The sequence below is a fragment of the Gymnodraco acuticeps genome, unplaced genomic scaffold (assembly GCF_902827175.1).
Source record: "Gymnodraco acuticeps unplaced genomic scaffold, fGymAcu1.1, whole genome shotgun sequence".
In the NCBI taxonomy this organism is placed as follows: domain Eukaryota; kingdom Metazoa; phylum Chordata; class Actinopteri; order Perciformes; family Bathydraconidae; genus Gymnodraco; species Gymnodraco acuticeps.
In genome coordinates, this window is record NW_022990940.1 from 3094711 (window position 1) to 3115248 (window position 20538).

The 20538-nt window shown below is 40.9% G+C and overlaps 4 protein-coding genes across 5 annotated transcripts in view; 2 read left to right on the plus strand and 2 right to left on the minus strand.

Annotated features, from left to right (window-relative positions):
- The window catches only part of LOC117558462 (adhesion G protein-coupled receptor L2-like), a 130392-nt gene extending 129710 nt beyond the window's left edge, over positions 1–682 (minus strand). The window contains exon 1 of one of the 2 annotated variants that reach the window (XM_034234687.1): positions 610–681. The gene's annotated coding sequence lies outside the window, so the exon portion shown is untranslated. Of the gene's footprint in view, positions 1–609 lie in introns of both variants that reach the window. The other variant, XM_034234679.1, reaches the window with a different exon arrangement.
- Positions 683–731: 49 nt separating this feature from the next.
- Positions 732–7265, plus strand: efcab14 (EF-hand calcium binding domain 14). The gene is made up of 10 exons (XM_034234663.1): positions 732–1443; positions 2309–2457; positions 2592–2737; positions 2961–3059; positions 3179–3286; positions 4509–4661; positions 4777–4870; positions 4961–5092; positions 5872–6043; positions 7147–7265. Exons 1-10 carry the CDS (start codon positions 1268–1270, stop codon positions 7154–7156), a joined length of 1239 nt encoding a protein of 412 aa, XP_034090554.1. The 5' UTR covers positions 732–1267; the 3' UTR covers positions 7157–7265.
- A 3-nt stretch (positions 7266–7268) lies between these two features.
- Positions 7269–8549, minus strand: znf830 (zinc finger protein 830). The gene has a single exon (XM_034234664.1). The coding sequence runs from the start codon at positions 8456–8458 to the stop codon at positions 7454–7456; it is 1005 nt and encodes a 334-aa protein (XP_034090555.1). The 5' UTR covers positions 8459–8549; the 3' UTR covers positions 7269–7453.
- Positions 8419–20377, plus strand: LOC117558451 (ankyrin repeat domain-containing protein 13C-like). Its single transcript, XM_034234657.1, has 13 exons — positions 8419–9454; positions 9549–9590; positions 10539–10643; positions 13842–13927; positions 14098–14143; positions 14359–14425; positions 14553–14697; positions 14783–14914; positions 15688–15849; positions 15936–16015; positions 16944–17042; positions 18824–18924; positions 19020–20377. The coding sequence occupies exons 1-13, from the start codon at positions 9085–9087 to the stop codon at positions 19148–19150; spliced, it is 1566 nt and encodes a 521-aa protein (XP_034090548.1). The 5' UTR covers positions 8419–9084; the 3' UTR covers positions 19151–20377.
- Positions 20378–20538: the final 161 nt, after the last annotated feature.

The following is a 20538-nucleotide window of genomic DNA, read 5'->3' on the forward strand; positions in this document are numbered from 1 at the left end:
TGTTCCCCCATCTGGAGCCATCTGCACCTAGCAGGTTGTGCTGACTCAGTGACTGGTAACCATAGCCTTTGAAGAGGACACCTTCAAGTTATGTTTAACAGCTGCCATCACTACAAACTACCATGACACATTCAGGTCACCAGTTAAAAGAGTCAGCATACCATACACTTTATGTTTAGTGTTACATGTTTGTGATGCCTACCTAAAGTTGTTGACTTTGTGGTCATTAGGCTGCCCTGGTCCTGGCCCTGCAGTGCTAATACTATACAGGCATCATTATATGCTCACATGCAAGAACACCTTTTGTGAACTGGTGTTTTTTTTATGCTGGTGCCCCCCTCATGCCATTTATTTTGTATACAGTTTTGGCCCCTGCCCCTCACACTGCCTGAGCCCGCCACTGCTTGGAACTAGCTCTTGGCTGCATGCTCAGTGGAATTTAGCTTGATACCAATTATCAGTATATCCAGAATATTAACGCATTGTTTTAAATGGTAGTCATTCTAACTGTCCACGCCAGAAGTCACTTTGTATACATTTAGCTGGTTCATAACATGTAACTCCTTAATATATTGAAGCAATTTTCTGATTCTTGCTAGGTCCACTTACTTGCATGGTTCTTGACAGTGTGCAGCATCAGTGCTGGCGGTGTTGTGCTCTGTGTGGCTCGCTGTCAGAACTGATACCCGGAAGTTGTAGTTTGTCGCTGCACCAATCAGCTGAGAGGTTACTTGACGCACTGCCACAATAATACAGGCAGCAGGACGGATCGCTGGAAATACAGTGTAGGATATTTAGATTTTACGATAGACAGGTTTTATCAATCAACTCACAAACTTGTTATTGCGCTTCCAAGATAACAGACGCCGAGGTACGTATTTTCAAACGTCGCTTAGACGATGTGAAAGCACGGTACCGATAGCTTCTGCTAGCTACCGTTAGCAAGGTGTCAGATGCTAGCCGATTTAGCTAACGTATGTGACAACCCGGTTGCTAGGGGACAAAGTTGTTTTGAAGAAGGTGTATGGGTGCCTGATACCAATCAGCTGTTGATTCATGTTGTATATTAGTTGTTAGTCAAGACAACCGGAAACGTCCGATGTGTTTACCCGTTAGCAACCTATCGTGGTTTAAATTCAAGCTAGCAAGAGGACTTTAAGTTAGCTCAGCTGATACAAAAACGACTACATCCACCAAGCTGGACAACACGTTGGACTTAGTCGGGTTTAAATCGGGCTCGGTGGGTTCACTGACGCCTCAGAAGAAGATGAAGAAGAGGAAGGAACTGAATGCCTTGATCGGGCTAGGGGACAGCAAGAGAAAGAAGACCAAAAAGGGGTCTGGTCACCGACTTCTCCGAACCGAGCCTCCGGACTCTGAGTCCGACTCCAGCTCAGACGACGATGAGTTCAACAACTTGAGCAGCGGGGCTAACTTTGGGAAGTGAGTGATCACTTTAATAAGGTTTTGTTGTGGTAAAGTACGAGTATACTGTCATCACTTTTCAAAAGAAGATTCAAAGGCTTTGTTGTCATATGCAAAGTAGCCACAGTGGCAATGGTAATCTAAAGCCCCAGGCTCCTCCAACAATGCAACATAAATATATATGAGACATAAAACATTTATATCTTTATTTCGAACAGAAAAAAGACAAACAATTCAATTAATTTAAGAAAAAGTAGAAATAAAATGAGGCAAGAGGAATGTGCAATTAAAATGCAAAGCATTTAAATATAATATTGGAAACATTGAACAACATTGGCAACATGAACATGACTTTCCATTAACTATGTGGAATTCATTTTTGTAATGTTGTTAAAGTTGCCAACATATCACATACCATAGAAATCACTATGGCACATAGTATTCCATTCTTCTTTACTAGGACATACAGGAGGATTGCATTAGATCTTAAATCCTTAACCAGACAAGAAGTACGTTTCCTCTGCCCTGGTGCACATGACCTATACTACACTCTGTGCAGAGAGAAATATTTGAATATGGCCCAATCAATATACTTACTCTTCGTCTGTGCTCAGGTTAAAGCAAAGTGTGACCCATCTTGCACACTGAGAATATCAGGTTTTTTCCCCAGGCAGCTTGATCAAAATAGAAACAATCAATGCTACATTCAGCATGAAAATAATATAGAATGTAGCAACTCGTGTTTTAAAGCCATGGTTTTTACCAGTAATCCTCATAATTCCCATGACACAGAATGCAGCCTTCTTAAAATATCTCCTACATGAATAATGAAAGAAGCTGTGCAGTTGTAATGTCTAACATTACCATGTGTCTTCTCTTACAGAAGAAGCTACACGCAGTGCTGCAATGTGTGCTACCCCTTGTTTCTGTTCATCATACTTGCTGCCTGCGTTATGGCCTGTGCTGGACTCATATGGATGCAGATTGCTCTGAAGGAAGATCTAGACTCGCTGAAAGAAAAGCTGCATAGCAGTAAGACACAGTTACCTCGTGATGAGTCATAAAAAGCTCACTGCCCTTTGAACAATAACAACCTGTTATATGCCCGTTACATGTTCGTTTGTCCGTAACACTCCTGTAAACTTATTTGATTGTTTGTGTAACAGTGGAATCCAGCCAGAAAGTGTCATCAAGTGAAATACCAAAACTAAATGAGGACCTGAAAAACAAGGAGAGAAAGCTTGACGACATAGAAAATGGAGACAAGGGGTTGGGAAAGCTCTGGTCCAACCTAACAGAAATGAACAGAAAGGTCAGTTTTATTTATTCGCTCAGAGGTTTTAAAGCCACCAGAGCTCATGACAAAGGGATAGCATCAAGACTTACCGTGTTTGTCATACGTCAGTTGCTGATCTTTTCTTGACATTCACTTTTTAACTTTGTGCTAGTCTTAGTTTTCTTTGAAAGTATTGACTAGATTGGTAACTCTATCTTAGAGATGTAACTTCATCTTTTTTGTAATTGTACTCCTGCAGATCAGTTTGCTGGACTCGGCTGTAACCCATTTAAAGGTCAACTTGAAATCAGCTGCTGACTTAGTCAACCTTCCCACTACAGTTGAAGAGCTTCAAAAGGTAAAAGCAAAAAGAATTGGATGGATGAAATCTGCTTGAGAAGAATCTTTATCAACGGATATTCTATGTGTTGTACTGATTTTCACAATTGACCTGGAAGTGTGTTTTTTGTTTTCCAGAGTGTTGCTACAATTGGCAGCACACTAACAAGTGTACAGCACGATGTGAAGACTATGCAGGCTGCTTTTGAGCAGCAGAAGAAAGATGAAGAGTTGAAGAAAGCAATGGTAAATTCAAGCTAATTTCGAATAGGTCCTTATTTAAACTTGGAGATTATTAAATCTCTTATTTGTTCTTGCCTTGCAAAGTTAATGTTACATACTTTAAAAGTTTCACATATTAAGTTTGTGGTAATTTAATCATCAGTTTTTTATCTCAGAATGGATCGACATATACAGTATATGTGCCGTTCAGTCAATGATGACTGTTGTTTGTGAAGAGATGTAGAACAATCATAGCCACTAGACTTTCTGTTCATTCTTCCAATTGTGTAATACATTCGTAAGATCTCTATGCAGTGTGTTGGGCAGATGACAGCCATCACAGGTTCTGAAGCTGTGCTCCTTTTGTAAATAGGGCTGCAAGCTCAAGTGTTTTGCACATGAGAAAAGCACATGTATTTTTCATGAGCCGAATTCAAAGATTTCACTTATTTTGTGTGACAGCCTGTCTTTTTTCCTTACATCTCTACCCTCACTTCAAATATAGCTCACGGCTGCTGTTCTCATTTATTATTAATGCTCAAACGTATGGAGAGCAGTGTTTAGAAAACAAGTTAACAGTGTGTTGTGCTTAAGTGGATTAGTTCAGTAACTTGGCGTGCCTAATGTACTGCTGAGAAATGTTGCTTTTGTGCATATTCAGCTCACTCCATTTTGAGGCAAATCTTTCTCCATATGGCCCAAAATCTTCTGTTGATTACATTTCAGTTGATCTGCCAACTGTGGCGCTTTTCCAGAAATTGAATCCGCGGTGAATTTGCCACTGTCAGATTAACGTGTAATGTTTATTTGTTTACTCACGCATGCAAAAATGTTTTTGCAATTTCTGTCGGGCTTACATTGACAGAGCAGTCGGGCTTAGAAGGTCCTGTCATTTCTTGGATTCTCGCGTTGGGTTTCCATTCATAATTCATGAAACAAGTTCCAATCTATTTTGGGATCTTCGATGCTTTAGTTTGTTGAGGGAAACTAGGTCAAATATCTGAGACAACTGCAGAATGTTTTCTCCATTTTTCATAAGGAAAATAGGATGGGTAAAGAGGATCAGCAAATAATAATAATCCTAAACTACATCATTTTCAGCGATTTAGTCAGTGATGAATTGCTAGCTGACTGATGTCCATAGTCCATTTTGAATGGCCTGGATGTCTACAATTCACATAAACACATAGAAATGTCCGCTTACACAAAACTGCATGTTGCTTTACATGTATATTTCTTGTCATAGGAAATAACAGACCTGAGAAAAGCAGTAGGTGAGGCGAACAAGACCGAGGAGCTGCGTCACACACAGACTGACGGGCAGATCCACATCCTCCTCTCTACGGTCGCAGAGCTTCAGCAGAGAGTGTTGTCGTTAGAGAACGGGTCAAAACAAAGTGTGAGTAATATGAAGCTTCTACGTTTATTTCTGCATTTAAAAGTATGCATGTTGATCACTGACTTCAAAGGTAAAAAAGAACTCAATGCACTTTACATCTGCTTCACTGTCAAAGGTGAATAACGCAGCAGCCATCACCAGTGAAAGTCCAACAACAGAAGTTATTAAAGAAGCTACTCCAACCAAAGCAACACTTGAGGATGTGCAAGGTACACTGTAGGATAGATCACTTTATTACAGGGTCTTTATTTTGCCCCTTGTTACCTGTTTAATACATTTTCCTCCCCTTTTCTTTACAGAGGTATCCACCCCACTGACAGAGCCTCATACAAGCAGACGCCCACGCTTTCTAACTCCAAACCGTGCTAAGAGAGAGGCTTTGAAACCATGCCCAAGGAGGGTGGTCCTGTATGGTATCCGCTCTCTGAAAGGTGCAAACTACTACTCCAATTTGATAGCTAAGCTTTTATTAAATAAAAAGTTTGGTAAATACACATATTTGCTTTCTTGCTGGGATCGAAATGAGTCCCATGTCATCCAGTAAACATAAGGCTATGATATATGAAGTCTCCTCTAGTTGCCTGGCAACCACACTGTGATGACAAGACTTTGTGTAGTTACTGCTCCAATTTAAGAAATGCTCTGCAAACCCCATTAAAAGTTAACTTGCAGTCCGTACATACAAGCAAAGGAGCTATGACAAAATCAAAGAACTGGCTCTTCAAATGTTCATTTATTTATTCTAGTAACAAACATCACAAAACTTAATTATAAATGTATATTTTGTTGGGTTTCTACTCAGTGTGCCGTGTGCAATTGTTTGTCTTTTTTTCTACTGTGTTCATTTGCATATCACAATGCAACTTTAAAGGTGCTTACCGCATCTTGCTAAACTGTGTGTACTGCTCTAGTTGGGTTAATATAGGCAATTTGGCCTTTCATTATTGGCTAATAATTGATTGCCTATAATTGCATTATCGGATCAATACATAGTAGTATACATTTCCCAACAATACATCATGCATCCCTACATTTCCCTCTCATTTTCTGTCTTGATGTGTATTTAACAGACAGACATGATAGGAGTCAAATTAATCTCTGCAAGAAAGGCTACAAAATTGTTCTATGAATATTTTCAGTTTTGCAAAGTGCCATTTCAAGAGTGCAGAGCTCTCTTTTTGATTATTATATTATATTATTCTTTTCCCAGAGTTGGAGGACTTCTACCAGCAGGAAGGCGTCGGGCGTGATTCGCCCGGATTGACCTACCGCAGCCTGAGGGAAATAATTGGAACATCTACTACTGCTCATACCATGGAGTGTTTTGACAATGACGGAGACAAGAGGTACTCCCTGATGGAGCTTAGAGCTGCTGTAGGTTGGTGAGCACATCATCACTGACAGTAGTGAACAGTATTGAATACCCAGCGGGGTCTGGTAGTTTGAAGTTCCTGACCCTTTTCTGTAATTGCTGCACTTTTGTGAACTGTATATTTATCCTTCTGATTGTGGAACAGTGGTGCAGGCATGCCCCATTCTCACATCCTGGTTTGTCTCATCACAATCTAATTCATGAGCCATACTCTTACATTTTTAAATGAACGACATGTATACAGTATATTCAGCTTTGATTTTAGAAGATTTCTTGGATTACATGAAATAAAAACGGGGGAAGTGTTTAGAATTATTTTTGAATCCTGTTTTCCACCCTTAATTCTCAAACTTCCGGTTTTCAGTTTTAATTGTATTGTCAGTCTGTTCCATCTCGATGTAACTTTTTTGTGTATTTAGCTTTCCTGGAGGCGGTAATGGTCAGCCTATTACCCCACCCATCAAAACTAACACCTGGTAGAACTCACCTGAACCTGGTCCTAACTTAACTGAAACACAGTTGAGCATAAGAGAATGGATTATCTACGCTCTTTCCTAAACTAACAACCGTTTCTGCGTGGTGTTTTTTCCTCATCTATTTTCAGTTAGTTACTACAATTTAATTGTATTTAGTCCATCTGTACCATTTTTTTTTTTTTTGCAGCTTTCAGTTTAACCAGTTTTGAAGGGCTATGAACACTTTCATAAAGGGTTTAAGTAGTTACTCGTATGTAGCAATAACAAACTGACATAGATATTGCTTGTTCAAATTTGCAGTAGACAGAAAGCACAGCTAGCTCACAATATTTTACAGGTAGTATAAGAAGCACTGACCATCACTCTTTACTTGATTCATTTTATTCAATTTTTATGGGCCTAATAATGGTGTATTTACATTACAAATGTGTCATACTTATACATTGTTGTACTCTAAAGATGGTTTGAATGTATTCTCACAAATCATGTTGTGAGGGGGTTGGTAACATTTTCTTTAGTCTTAATCTCAACATTGTACATTCTTTTTTAAATAATTATCTTGTGCTTTGCATGTTGCTTATATTGTAACATGAACACATTATTTATAAACTTAACAGTCGACTTCTTGTTTTTGCAGGACAATGTAACAGCTTTGACCATAATGACATGTTGGGTCCATGCTGCTGCTGTAAATGGGGAGATTTTATGAATGTGTTTGTGTGTGAGCACCAATGAATAAACAAAGTTTAAAAAGTTTGATTTCCATTTGGTTCCTTTTAGTGATGAAATGACAACTTTTCTACAAAACAATGTTTCACATCACAGCATCACATTTATTTCAGTTTGAAATATACAAAAATGAGGTGACACTGTTTTATCAAACATATTTACAATTGTTGGATCACTGACAGACTTACACATGGCTTTTTTCTCAATGTTATCACTCAAGCCAGTGCCCCTTTAGCCCTCCAGTCCCCGGACAGAAGCCCCATCAGCACCTCTTCATCCTCTTCTTCCTCGTCGCTGGCATCGACCTCCATACTTTCATCTTTTTGTGGCTGATTCCTTTTCACCACATCTCGCTTATCTCTTAGTAATTCAACCCTCCTGTAACACTCCATCTGTTCATCAATTTCGTCAATCTGCCTTTCCAGGCGACCCTCCTCGTCGTCCTCCGCCACGATGGCTTCAGATTTTGTGTTCACCTGTCGGATCTCCTTTTGAAACTCATCCCACTCCTTGTCCATTTGATCTTTGGGTGCGTCAACATTGCGCACTTTCGCATCTCTCACAGGGTCGTCGAAGAAGCCTTCTGGCAGTGCTTCGGCTGAGTTGTCCTTCTTCTCTGTGCTCTTCTCCTGCCCGTCTGCTTTGAGGATGGATCCTGAGTGAGAGACGGCAGGTGTGGATGGGATGGAGCTGTCAAAGAAATCGTCAGGTAGTCCCGCAGATTGTTCCTTTTGGGGAGCGGGAGTTGATGAAGTTCCTGCCTCTCCAGCATCTTCTTCCATCTCATCATCTTCATCATAAACTCCAACCGACAGACTCAGTCCTGCAGATTTTTGCATAGAAACCGGTGCGTGGGGTTTCTTAAAGACATCGTCTGATAGCACTGAAGATGAAGGTTTCGCTTTTTTCCCGCTGCCGTCCTCGGTGTCCGATGCTTTTCTCTTCACCGGTTGTATCTGTGGTGTCGCTGGTTGACTTTTTCCTGACTTAAGCTCGGCAACTTTCTCTTTGTGCGGTTTTCCAAGAACATGCGCAGGCCACAGTAGCTCGGACTTCACCTGCACATTGCACAGTAAACAACTGAGGTGCCCGAGACTGTTGTACTTAGCAAAAGGAGACTCCACGCGCTTCTTGTCCGTTGTTTGCCTCTGTTTTACCCTCATTAAGCGTCGCAGTTCCTCCTGATTTACCACTTTCTTCCCCTTCTTTGAGGACGCCATTCTTCAAAACAACGTAGCTTGTTAGCTAGCTAGCTAGCTTCTTGCTTTTGCAGTGAATGCGTCTCGTTAAGATGACATCAACGGCATGAACTCTCGTCAAACTGTGTGTTTTAGAAAAATCTCGCGATATTTTCCACTCGCAGTAAGCTAGCAGGGATGTTAGCTCAGCTGGTTTATTGTACCATCCAGTCCGCCTGAATTTCGCCGCAAAGCGACCTGAATCGATACCATTTGATAACCTATATCCACGCAGGGGTAGAGACAATTATGTAGTCGTTTGGTATTCGTTTTAATCCTTAGCTGTATGTTGATTTAGTGCGTGTGTGTTGTGTTATGTTATGTTAGACATTATTTTGTGTTTTCATCACCGCACCCACCATATTTATTTTTTATTGTGGGCTAGCTAGCGACCATTTGCTGGAAGCTAACACTGGCTCTGGAGCAGCAGGTGTAACATTATTTGAATAACAGAGAGCGACCAACCATCTACTAGAAAAGCATCGCTGTTTGCGCAATTTGTTTACAAGATCATTTGACATCATATTTGATTCAGATTGATGCCACATTTTGACCAGATTAAGCCCATTAACGTTAATTTGTTAGCCGGTTAACGCGCGGTAGTCATCATGACAGGGGAGAAGATACGCACCATGCGAAAGGACCACAACAAACCCAACAAAAATGAGGAGATATTGGACACGTACGATGAGACCTCAACCGGGACTATCCCTAACGGTACCGGTAACCATTTAAAATCCAACAAGGCTTTTCAGCAATCAGAGAAAACCTCGGCACTGCAACAGCAGCTCAATGAAAACAACATTAATGGAAATCCATCACCAATTGGCACCATTGTCAATGATAACAACAAGAACCCAATAATCCTGAGCACTGAGGACTTGGACTTCCCCGTTCATGAGTGTGTGTTCAAAGGTGATGTGAGGAGGCTATCCTCTCTCATCAGGACCCACAGCATCTCTCAGAAAGATGTACATGGTGAGCTATGTTGAGTATGTTGTTCAAATGCATCACACAATGATGTTTATTTGTATATGTACTCAGGAGATCATCTCACGTGCTTCTCTTTCAGGGAACACACCTCTTCACCTGGCTGTGATGATGGGCCACAAAGGTAAAAGTGATAGAAACATGTATTGTGTTGAACTCGATGTTTAATCCTACCAGGTTATTGTCACACACAGGATTAATAAAAATGAGCCAAATAAAGCTTCTTATATGGTAATACACTGTGCTCCATGGCCTAATAATGTGGCATTGTTGTTATTATCTTTATTAAAGGGCTTTTGACATCCTCATTAAAGTCCCTTTTTAAAAGCACGCCAGTTTTTCTTTATTTTTCAGAGTAACCTCCATGCTCCTGTATTCATCATGTCTTACGGACTTTTGCAGTATAAGGATAGCATGTAGCTGTACGTTTAACATAGTTGTTATCTTAAAGGTGGGGTAGGTAATTTTGGAGAAACCAGTTTGAGTGCACTAGAATTTGAAAATACACAGGCGGAAGAAATCTGCCACTTCCTTACAGAGCCCCTCCTCCAACACACACAAACGAGCACATGACCAATGAGATACGTTTGTGCACAGATGCAAGGCTGACAGGCAGGTAGGCCATCCAGTTATTTTAGCCGGGCCGCTAAAATGATTGGTCGTGCTTTTTACAGCACTACGGCTTCCACAGATGACCTTTTTTTATGGATTTTTTGCCAAAGCTCTTAAGATATTCATTGCTATCGGGATGTTAAGAGCATTCCATGGAATATAACAAAAAGTGTATCTCGAGCCGGTTTCTCAAACGTACCTACCCCACCTTTAAGGAAAACACATCACTGATTACATGCAATACAGCTGATTTAGGAAGGAAAATGTATACTTTGTTATGCATTGCAGTATAATCATGTAAAGTATATTTATACAGCTCTAAATAACAAATAAGTCCCTTCCAATCTGTACAATAAACAACACCCTCTGACCTTAGAAACATATTGATAATCAAAGACAGAAACAGGCAGAAAGGGGAAAAGAGAACTTTGTCTAAATATTGTTTTGTGTGTTCTTTCAGAATGTGCCCTCCTCCTCCTGGCCCATAACGCTCCTGTAAAGATAAAGAACGCACAGGGGTGGAGCCCTCTAGCAGAAGCTATCAGCTACGGCGACAGGCAGATGAGTGAGTTTCTCTCAACACGGCTCTGAACCGCTGTCTGCTTTCCTGGGGTTTTCATATTTGGATGTGTTTATGGTTTCAATTTCATACCTGCAATAATATACGTATAACAGTGGGTTCGGTGATGCATGTCTGACGGGCCGATAGTGTTACGAAGGCTTCATGGTGTCAGCTTCAGTCTCAATTTGAAGAATAGTCAGTCATTCTGACATCTGGAACTGCTTTCTGTTTGAATGCTAACATTGTATCAGCTTTGATAAATGTCAGCACTGTGGCCGTGCTGTGTTCAGGAAGTATCTCAGATAACTCTGTACAGTGTTTCTGCTGTAACTTGAGGGATACAATCAGTTGGATAGCTTAGAAGAAAAATACGTTTGTTTTCAAGAGAAAGCCATAGTTTTACTACTTCCATATGATGTTACTAATGTGAGCCTCTTTGTCAAATTCCAACTTTTTTCATCTTGTATTTTGCAAATTGTTGAAAAGGGCAAACAGGGCTCGAAGTGTACAGCTTATGTGTGAACGTTTTGTGAGTGATTTCATTGTTTAAAGATAGCTATCATGTTGATCCAGTTTAAAAGATAAAAGTGGGGATTTTCTCTGAGCACTCATCATCCAGATGTGCTGGAACGCAGCCTGAACTCTGGCTTAGTGTGAGGCGGCCCTGAGCCCCCCCCCCCCCCCCCTGCCGAATGATGCTGCTGCTTTTAGACCTGACATCCAGAGAAAAAGAGTCAAATGACACGTGAAAGGCACCAACTAATGCCTCTGGGACGAATTCAGTCTTTTCCTTTTTGTTTTTAGGTTGTGGTATTATCTTTGTGTACATAAAGATTAGACTAAAGATAAAAGGCAGGCTAAGTTTCTCATAAAAGGACTGTGTACCAAATCACAGATTTGATGACAAAGCCACATTTATATCACTGCTAGTTGCCTAGAGAATCTAACTGGAATATCCGCATACCTTTCCCAGTCTGTGATGAAGGTTGTGAGGCCGAGCAGTTTGAGGAATGACCCTCAACCTTGTTAGTATGCGTGGCAGGCTGGTCTGGGACTGGGACCAGGAATGGCGCTTTGAGAAGGTCACACCACTCGCAGGGGTGAAGGGGAGGCAGAGAGGGGGCTGGGGAAAGTCACCCACATTAGCACGAATATGCAAATACAGGCATAGCGGGGGTGTTTTACTCAGATCTCTGGTTAAATAAAATGCAGCACCAAACTATCTTTCTCTGAGTGAAAAGGACAAATGGAGAATAATGTGTGCTTGAAATAAAATGTGTTGGGTACAGCTTTTCACAAAACACTGCAGTCTCGTCATCACCTTTCGCTTTTACACATCTGCACATTGCGTCAGCAGCTATGCAATGACGAGCTGCAGCCAGCGCCTCGTCAGCACTTCTCTCCTCAGGCACGTCCAATGTTTCCCTGCTGGTGGAGATACCCAGGGTACCTCTGAGAAATGTTGATTTGTTGGGGTCCACGTAGGGCTGCACGATTTTTGGAAAAAATCTAATTGCGATTTTTCTGACAAATATTGCGATTCGATTTGCGATATTTGTTTTTAAGCGACCCAACGGAAGTTTATTGTAAAATGCAGCCATATCTCCGGCTAGGAAGGTCGTATCAACGTACTCCAGTCTCCAGCACCTCCGCAGCCCGAGCTACGAGTGAAATAACTAAACTTACATGAAACTTCCGTTGGGTTGCTTTAAAGTCAAGCTTCCGTTTAAGATTCACCCTGTAATAGAAACATGTGATGGAGCATTACTAACCTGACTCAGATGCTTTGTTTCACCAAACCATCTAAAGCTCCATTGGAAGCCATTTGGAAAGGGCAGGCACTTTCAAAAGCACTTGGCAGGATTGGATCAATCGGTCTATCACCTTCTATCATGGGCCACTTCTGATTGATTAACAATGGCTGGTACATGTGGAGCATAGCACTTCTGATTTTTTTTTAAATCTCAGGCTTTGCGATTTCATAATCACATCATTTCATAATCACATCATTTAAAATCGCGATTTCGATTTAAAATCGATTAATCGTTCAGCCCTAGGTCCACGTGGTGTTGCTTGTTGTGCCTGAGGCCCCGGCCACACGAGGACGAAAACGGCTAAACGCATCGCAAAAAAGCTTCCGTCCACATGCAATAGTTATCCGGATAGTGTCTGTCCACACGAGACCGCTCCGTTTAGCTCCAACCGCTGGATAAACTGCAGTACATATGCAGGAGCCTGTACGTGGCGCTGTAACTTCCTCCACAAAAGCAGCGAAGAAGCATGGTTGTCATGGTTGCCCTTCTGTTTATTCTCCGCGGTGGGGGCCGAGAGAACCGGGCAGAGTTTTTCGCATGTCAACATGTACTAAAGTTTAAATCTTCCGACAAAATTATAAAAGTGCCGGTCAAAGGTCTTCTTTGTTATTTATTGAGCTTTAAAACAAATGAATAACGACTCTATATAATATAATAATAAAAATACACGGAGCCTCTCTTTTTCCACTCGATCTTTGGACAGCGTCAGTGTCTGTTTCATGCAGCAGCTGATCCAGTAATGAGTGACCCGGCCGACAGTAAAAATAAACATATTTATAACTAGTTTATGTAGTTTGAGAGGTGTCTCCGTCCTGTCAGATTAGACTTCACTCGCGTTTATGTCCATATCGAGAGAAAGATAAATAATCTGAATTCAGTGTGCAGTTTACTTTGACGCGGGGTGAGCAGCAGAGGTGGGGAGAGGCGGGGCTATTGCCTCATCATTATCAGAAAATGATCGTATAGGGCGTACACACGGAGCCGTTGGACCCCCCAGAGCGTCGCGTATGCCGTTCTATCCACCTTGGGACCCGTTATCGTTTCCGCAGTCGTTTAGTGCCGTATTCGGTCGTCCTCGTATGGCTGAACGGTCTATATGACACTAAACAGTAACGCAAACGACCGTTTTCGTCCACGTGTGGCCGGGGCCTGAGAGAAAGAGCTGCATCAGTTGTATCAGCTCATCTAATCAGTGCTGCTGCTGTAAAAATGTGTCTTCGGTTTCTTCTGGGGCAATAATATTAATATTTCAGTCATACTGTTGTTGTTAATACACAGTTGACTTTGTTTAGTTATATCTAGAGGTCATGTAAATGTGTATTTATGAGGCATCATCTTTCAGGTGTACATTTGTTACAGTTTTCCTGTCTTATCCTTGTGTCTTCAGTCACAGCAATACTGCGGAAATTAAAGCAGCAATCCAGGGAGAGCGTGGAGGATAAGAGGCCAAAACTACTGAAAGCTCTAAAGGAGGTTTGCCACTTATTTTATTCATTGGCTTTTCAAAATCACTGCAGGCTTTGCAATAATGACTTTTGCCTGTCCTTCAGTATGCTTATTAACTGCTGAAATGCACAATGTGGAATATTCACTGTGCTGTGCTACTTTTTATGACCTGTGACATATTTGTGTTTTTTCTGCAGCTTGGTGACTTTTATCTGGAGCTGCATTGGGACTTTCAGAGCTGGGGTGAGTTTCCTATTTCACACAAAGAAAAGTCCAGATACTGTTTTCTCAAACATTGATAAGACCGGCCTTGACTTTAAATCACTTTGCTGCATTCTTAAAATGAGGCTGAATTGGTCAGCTGTTGCCTTACTGAATGCTCTTTTTAAAGAGGACTGTTGTTTCTTAGGCTTTCAATAAAATACTTGTTGTTATTCACACTATCGTTTATATATCAGTGCCGTTGTTGTCCCGGATGCTGCCATCTGATGCTTGTATAATCTACAAGCAGGGCCTTAACATCAGGTAAAACAGTTTGAAAGAATCTCATTCACTGTGTGTTTAAATAGTTGATATCCAGGTCGAGGACTTATTTTAGATTTAAAAAGTAGGACGGAACACTCTTCACACACTCTCTCCTCTCTTGATTTAGACTTGACACCACTCTCATAGACTTCACTGATATGAAGTGTCAGCGCGGAGATCTCAGCTTCATTTTCAAGGGCGAGGCCGAACCCTCCCAGTCTTTTGTGGTTCTGGACAATGAAGCAAAAGTGTACCAAAGAATACACCACGAGGTGAGGGAGTGGTACAACCAGACCTGTGTCATCAGCTGTTTGATATGAACAGCAACGCCTAACTGTCATCGTTTGTTCCACCAAGGAGTCAGAGATGGAGACCGAGGAGGAGGTGGATATTCTGATGGGCAGTGACGTCTACTCTGCCACTCTGTCCACTAAGTCCATCAGTTTCTCTCGCAGTCAGATCGGCTGGCTGTTCAGAGAGGATAAAACAGTAAGCTTTATGGGACAAACCATTACTAAAGCTTACTACACATCCAACAACATAAAATAACCATGTCAAAGATGTTTACAGTAGCTTTTTTTAAACACAGTTCACAAAGCCATGGCATGGTTGAACTGTATAAACTAAAGGCACATTAGATTGTGATTAAATATTAAAACATGGCATGTAGGCAGGTCGTTCAGGGTTGTTTTGAGCTTGAATTATATTCAAAATTGTCATGGTCTGCTAATCCTCCCAAACATATAATGTGAATGCGGCCTGGTTGTTTAGATCAACGGTTATACTGCAGGGAAACTCAAACAGGATCATTGTGTACTTTAAAACTGTCACCATATTTTGCTAATAATAATAATAAGATGAGAGTAGTTTAGCCTTTCTCTAAAGTACTGAATGGGTAAAGGTATCAGAGAACGGATACAAAAAATGATTTTCTTTCCTGTTGATAATCTCACAGCCCCCCTTTATTTCAGTTATTCAAACATCCATCATTTCTCTCCGTACAGAGTTGGCAGCACCGTCATTTTTGGTGTTTGAAATGTTTTGTTGCACTATGAATCTGAAAGAGCTGTGGTTACCTAATTGCTATCTTCCGCCTTTAGAAACGTGTCTTGCTTCAGGGATGAGAGGAAAGGGGAATTTAAATATGTTGTCTCCTGATAGTTAGTAGTCTCACCCTCAGGCTGCACTTTGGCACATTTTAAGAATCCAGCCGTAGTGTTGGGTAATTTACAGGATAATACAGCGACACCTTTTCTGCGCAGGAGAGGGTGGGGAACTTCCTGGCTGACTTCTACACGGTGAACGGGCTGGTGCTCGAGTCACGGAAACGGCGGGAACACCTTAGTGAGGAGGACATCTTGAGGAACAAAGCCATCATGGAGAGCTTGAGTAAAGGAGGCAGCCTCAGCGAACAAAACTTTGAGGTGAGAGGAAAAAGAATGTCCTAACTTGATCTACCACTGGTGAAAGGTAATGGTGCCCTGATGACTGATTCTTGTCCTGCCCCCAGCCGGTGAGACGGCTGTCCCTCACAGCTCCCACTCCCAACACACTGTCCTGGGAAGAGTACATCACTTCAGAGCAGGGGAAGTAAGTACTGTAGCTCATATTTTCTATGAATTCATTGTAATGCCACAGGGCAGGGGGCATTTTCTTCCCGGTAATAAACTTGTGAAGTGATACGGGCAAGGCAAGGCAAGGCAAGTTTATTTATATAGCACTTTTCAACACAAGGCAATTCAAAGTGCTTTACAAAAAATGAAAGAGATTAAGAAAATGGCATTTAAAATCAGTCATTAAAAAGAAAAGCTAATAAATTAAACATTAAAAGAAAAAAGTACATGGATAAAAGTTACAGTGCAGTCTAAGATATGAATAGTTCACTACACCAATTTACAAGAAAATATTTTTGTAGATGAAAGCCAATATCTGCTCTTTAAAGGTCACCTATTATGCAAAATCCACTTGTTCATGTCTTTCACACATCAACATGTGTCCCCTCTGTGAAAAGAGATCATGAAAGTTTCAGGAAAAAAGATTCTCTCTCTTTTGGTCCTGATCCATTTCTATAAAAACCTGTCTGAAAATGAGCGGATCAGATTTTGGCCACTTTATGATGTCATAACGATGTTTTGGCTTGTGTAACCATTAGCCAATCACCAACCAAGGTAACCCCCCCCCCCCACCTTATCACCTGAATCTCCTCCTAGAGCACACTTCAGAGACATGTTTGTATATATCTGAGACCTATAATATATTGATGAAAAACAGCATGATAGGGGACCTTTAAATCCAAAATATATTAACCAAATGCACATTTAGCTATTTGCTCTGTCACCAAATCCTCCCCCTTCGTCATGTTGGTCAACTCTCCTCACTCTGGTCACATGACGGGTGAATTTTGACTCTCTACTTTCTGCTGCAATGTAACCAGGGCAGTTAGAAGACAGTCTTTTCACATGCTGAGTATTAATATGAAATCAAAGCAATGCATTTCTGGGTTTCTTCGTATCTTCAGGCCCCCTCATCTTGGGAGAGAGCTGGTGTGTAAGGAGAGCAAGAAGAACTTCAAAGCTTCTGTAGCCATGAGCCAGGATTTCCCTCTAGGCATCGAGTCGTAAGTACATCCCTTCCTCCTCAGATCTCTTTACAAAGCTCTCTGCGCAGATTGATCTTACTCTTGGGATGCTCTGGGGATTTGAGAAAAGCGTAATGTAGAGAAGCAATAGTTAAGATCAGATAATTGGGCCAGGTAAAGCTCTTTGTTTGTGAGCCTCTGATGAGTCAACTGCTCCACCATGTGACAACAGACCTTCAGTGCTTTGGATTATTTATTTATTTATATCAACTAAGCCATTGTTTTGGCTGTGCTCGGTCTGTTTGAAGTAATATACTCAGAATATATTTAAGTATTTAAAACGGCCACTTAAACTGACAGTGACACTGATTTACAATAACTTTTTCTTTCCTTAAAACGGTATCTGCTGCTGTCGTCCAGTTACACAACTGTTTTCTGTTTTATGTGATGATATGATTGGTTTTAGTGTAAATTGCAGCTCTTCTTTGAGCTTTAGTTACAATGCTTTGCCTTGAAAATAAAGTGTTTCTTGCTTGCTCCTTTTAGTGATTGTTTTATGAGGAAACATACATTAACTAAGTGTTTTTAAATCTACCTTTGAGTTTTCACGGGCGGAGATAGTGCAAGTTCATAGTGAGAACTCCTGATCATGTAAGCAAGAGTTCCAAGTTGATGGAGAACAAATTGGATCTGAGAAAAGGGGATTTTCTAGAGGATGCAGGATGTTACACGGAGTGGATCAGGACGCAGGATTCACACAGGATGTGGTTTTGTGTTTTCCTGTAAAGGGTTACAGGCAGTGCTGTAAAATATTACTGGGACATCACGTAGTAAATTGCTTTATCTCCTCTGCTGAATAAACCCTAATGGAGCTTGCAATAAAACCCAACCCTTTACAATAGCTAATGGTTTTTTAATGTGATTTGTTTTCTTCTCATAAGCATTCTGTGCTTTGTAATGTTACAAATATGTTGTACTCCCTTCTCTTAAAATGTTCCGTTTAATGTCATTAATCACCAAAACAGACCATTGCTATGATGGCAGAGAAATTACAATTTTTGTTTTGTAGCGGATTACATTTTTTATTTATAGTGTTCAAATGATGCATTTTACAGACTGTAGCCTCTAGCTTTTCAGTCTGAGCCCCGCTAGTTTTCTTTCTAACCATTTCTTTAGAGAATAGTTTACAACTGAGATGTAGAGTCAGTGTAATTGAATACATGTTGTGATTGAAAGCCTCTGTCAAAGCTGACATATCAGGATACAAGTTATTATACCAGTAGTTTCCAACCTGGGGAACACAAGATACATCTGAGGGATAGCTGAATTATTGACTTGGCAATACACCTTACTAAGAGGGAAACCGTTTCAAGAAGTTTCAAGAGCATGTTAGCTTTTTTATTGTTAGCATGTAGAGGTTAGCATTTAGCTCAAAGCCTCGCTGTGCCAAAGAGCAGACACACAGAGCCACCAGCTTGGCAGGAGACATTTCATCTGGTTTAACTGTGTCTCTAAGGTTATTTCTTTGTTATTGTAAAACAAAAATCAAATAAAACATAACTGTTTGCGCCATTGTTTCTCCCTAAATGGGGAGGCGTGTGGCGCAGTGGAATAGTGCGTTGGTGTTCGGATCAGGGGAGCAGAGGTTCAAACCCCACTGCAGTCAGCATGTCGTTTCACACACTTCACCCAAAATTGCTCCTGACCTGTGGACATTACCCACAGTATTGAGTCGCTTTGGATAAAAGCGTCTAACATGTAATGTAAATGGTCACAATTCAAGATACTGTTATATCAAACTCACTTTCCTCTTCCTCTAGGTTATTAAACGTGTTGGAGGTCATCGCCCCGTTCAAGCACTTCAACAAACTCCGGGAGTTCGTTCAGATGAAACTTCCTCCTGGGTTTCCAGTTAAACTCGGTGAGCGTTCAGACATACCGCTGCTCTCCTGTGAGAGGGCGAGCTTGTCCAAAAACACAGAATAATGTTTCCTTCTTGTGTTTTCCCCCTCGCAGACATCCCCGTCTTCCCCACCATCACAGCAACCGTCACCTTTCAGGAATTCCGCTATGACAAATTTGAAGCCTCTACTTTCGTCATCCCGTCTGAATACAAAGAAGATCCCAGTCGCTTCCCCGACCTCTGACCTGTCAACACGTCTGACACAAACAGGAAATGACCAGCGGGCTAATATGTGCGAGGCCAAAAAAGAGGGAATCCTGTTGTGTTTTACTCTTATATATTGTATCCGTTTAAAAAAAAAAAAAAAAGGGAACTGGTGTTATTGATCAGTTATTGTTCTTTTTTGCTGATGGATCCAAAGTGAATTGATGCAAACGGATGTAACCCGATCTTACAAATAGATGCTTATTGGCAGTTTTTTTTTGTGTGAAATGAGTGATAGCTTTCGTTGTATTAGCTGTTCACCACCTGAGCACCTCAATGCGCTGCTCCATGCTGCTGTAACTTCCTGTGAAACTGTCAAAGACACAGTCTGGACTCCTCACCACCACTGTTTTACTCTTATAAGACTTATTACTGAAATGTCATTCTTTCAAAACTGCGCTGACATTGTAAATAATTCACTTCTCATCTGTAATTCATAAGATCACAGATATAGCTATATCCTCAAACTGAGCTTAATATTCATTTATAAATGATGTACTATGTATAAACTCAAAAGTAACACTGTGTAGCAATATATTTCCAGTACGTACGAATGTTTTTAACCATCTGGGGGAAGGTTTAGCATAACAACACATTAAGTTTCGATATCCATTCATTTTCCCCTGTGCAGGAAGCAAGGTCCTGTGCGTTCAGGTTGGCTCATGTTACCTCTCGGCTGTCTCCATGTTTGTCGTGAAAGAAATCTGTGCTCGGTGTGAGTGAATAATTGTTCTGTAGCAACGGTTGTTGTGTGTCTATTTGTGTGTGGGAGATGGGATATCAGGTAAACTGTTCTTAGTTTAATACTGCACTGATATTAAGTATATTTAAGGCATGCAATGACTGTGTTGGCCTACTGGATCACATGCATCTTTAAGCTATATTCTCAGAGCGATTTATTGGTACCAAGATTAAGGAAAACTTGTAACACTTTGTAACAACTTAAGTTCTTACAAAACTGCTCATTGATGGTAGCGTTCATTTATTTCTCCTTTTTAATCCAATGAGATTAAACTAAACTGTGAAGTTGATATTGCTGGTGAAACCTGAACATGTCCAGATGGGAAATAATATGATCCATTCAGTTGTTTCTGGCTTCAGCTTATATGTACTGCAACCATACCTACTTCACGTCCCTTTAAATAAAGCACCAGCATCACGTTTTCGACTTTGTGCAAGTACAATAAAAATACAGTATTTCATGAAATATTGATCCACCGTCACATATTTGACTACACTTTATGACTTTTTAAGCATATATTGGGAGAGCTGGTGAAATTGAGGTACTTTTACTCGATTATTTTGAGCTAAATCTGTTTGGTTCAGGGTAGCAGCTAATCTATTTTTTCATTTGTCTGGCAATCAATC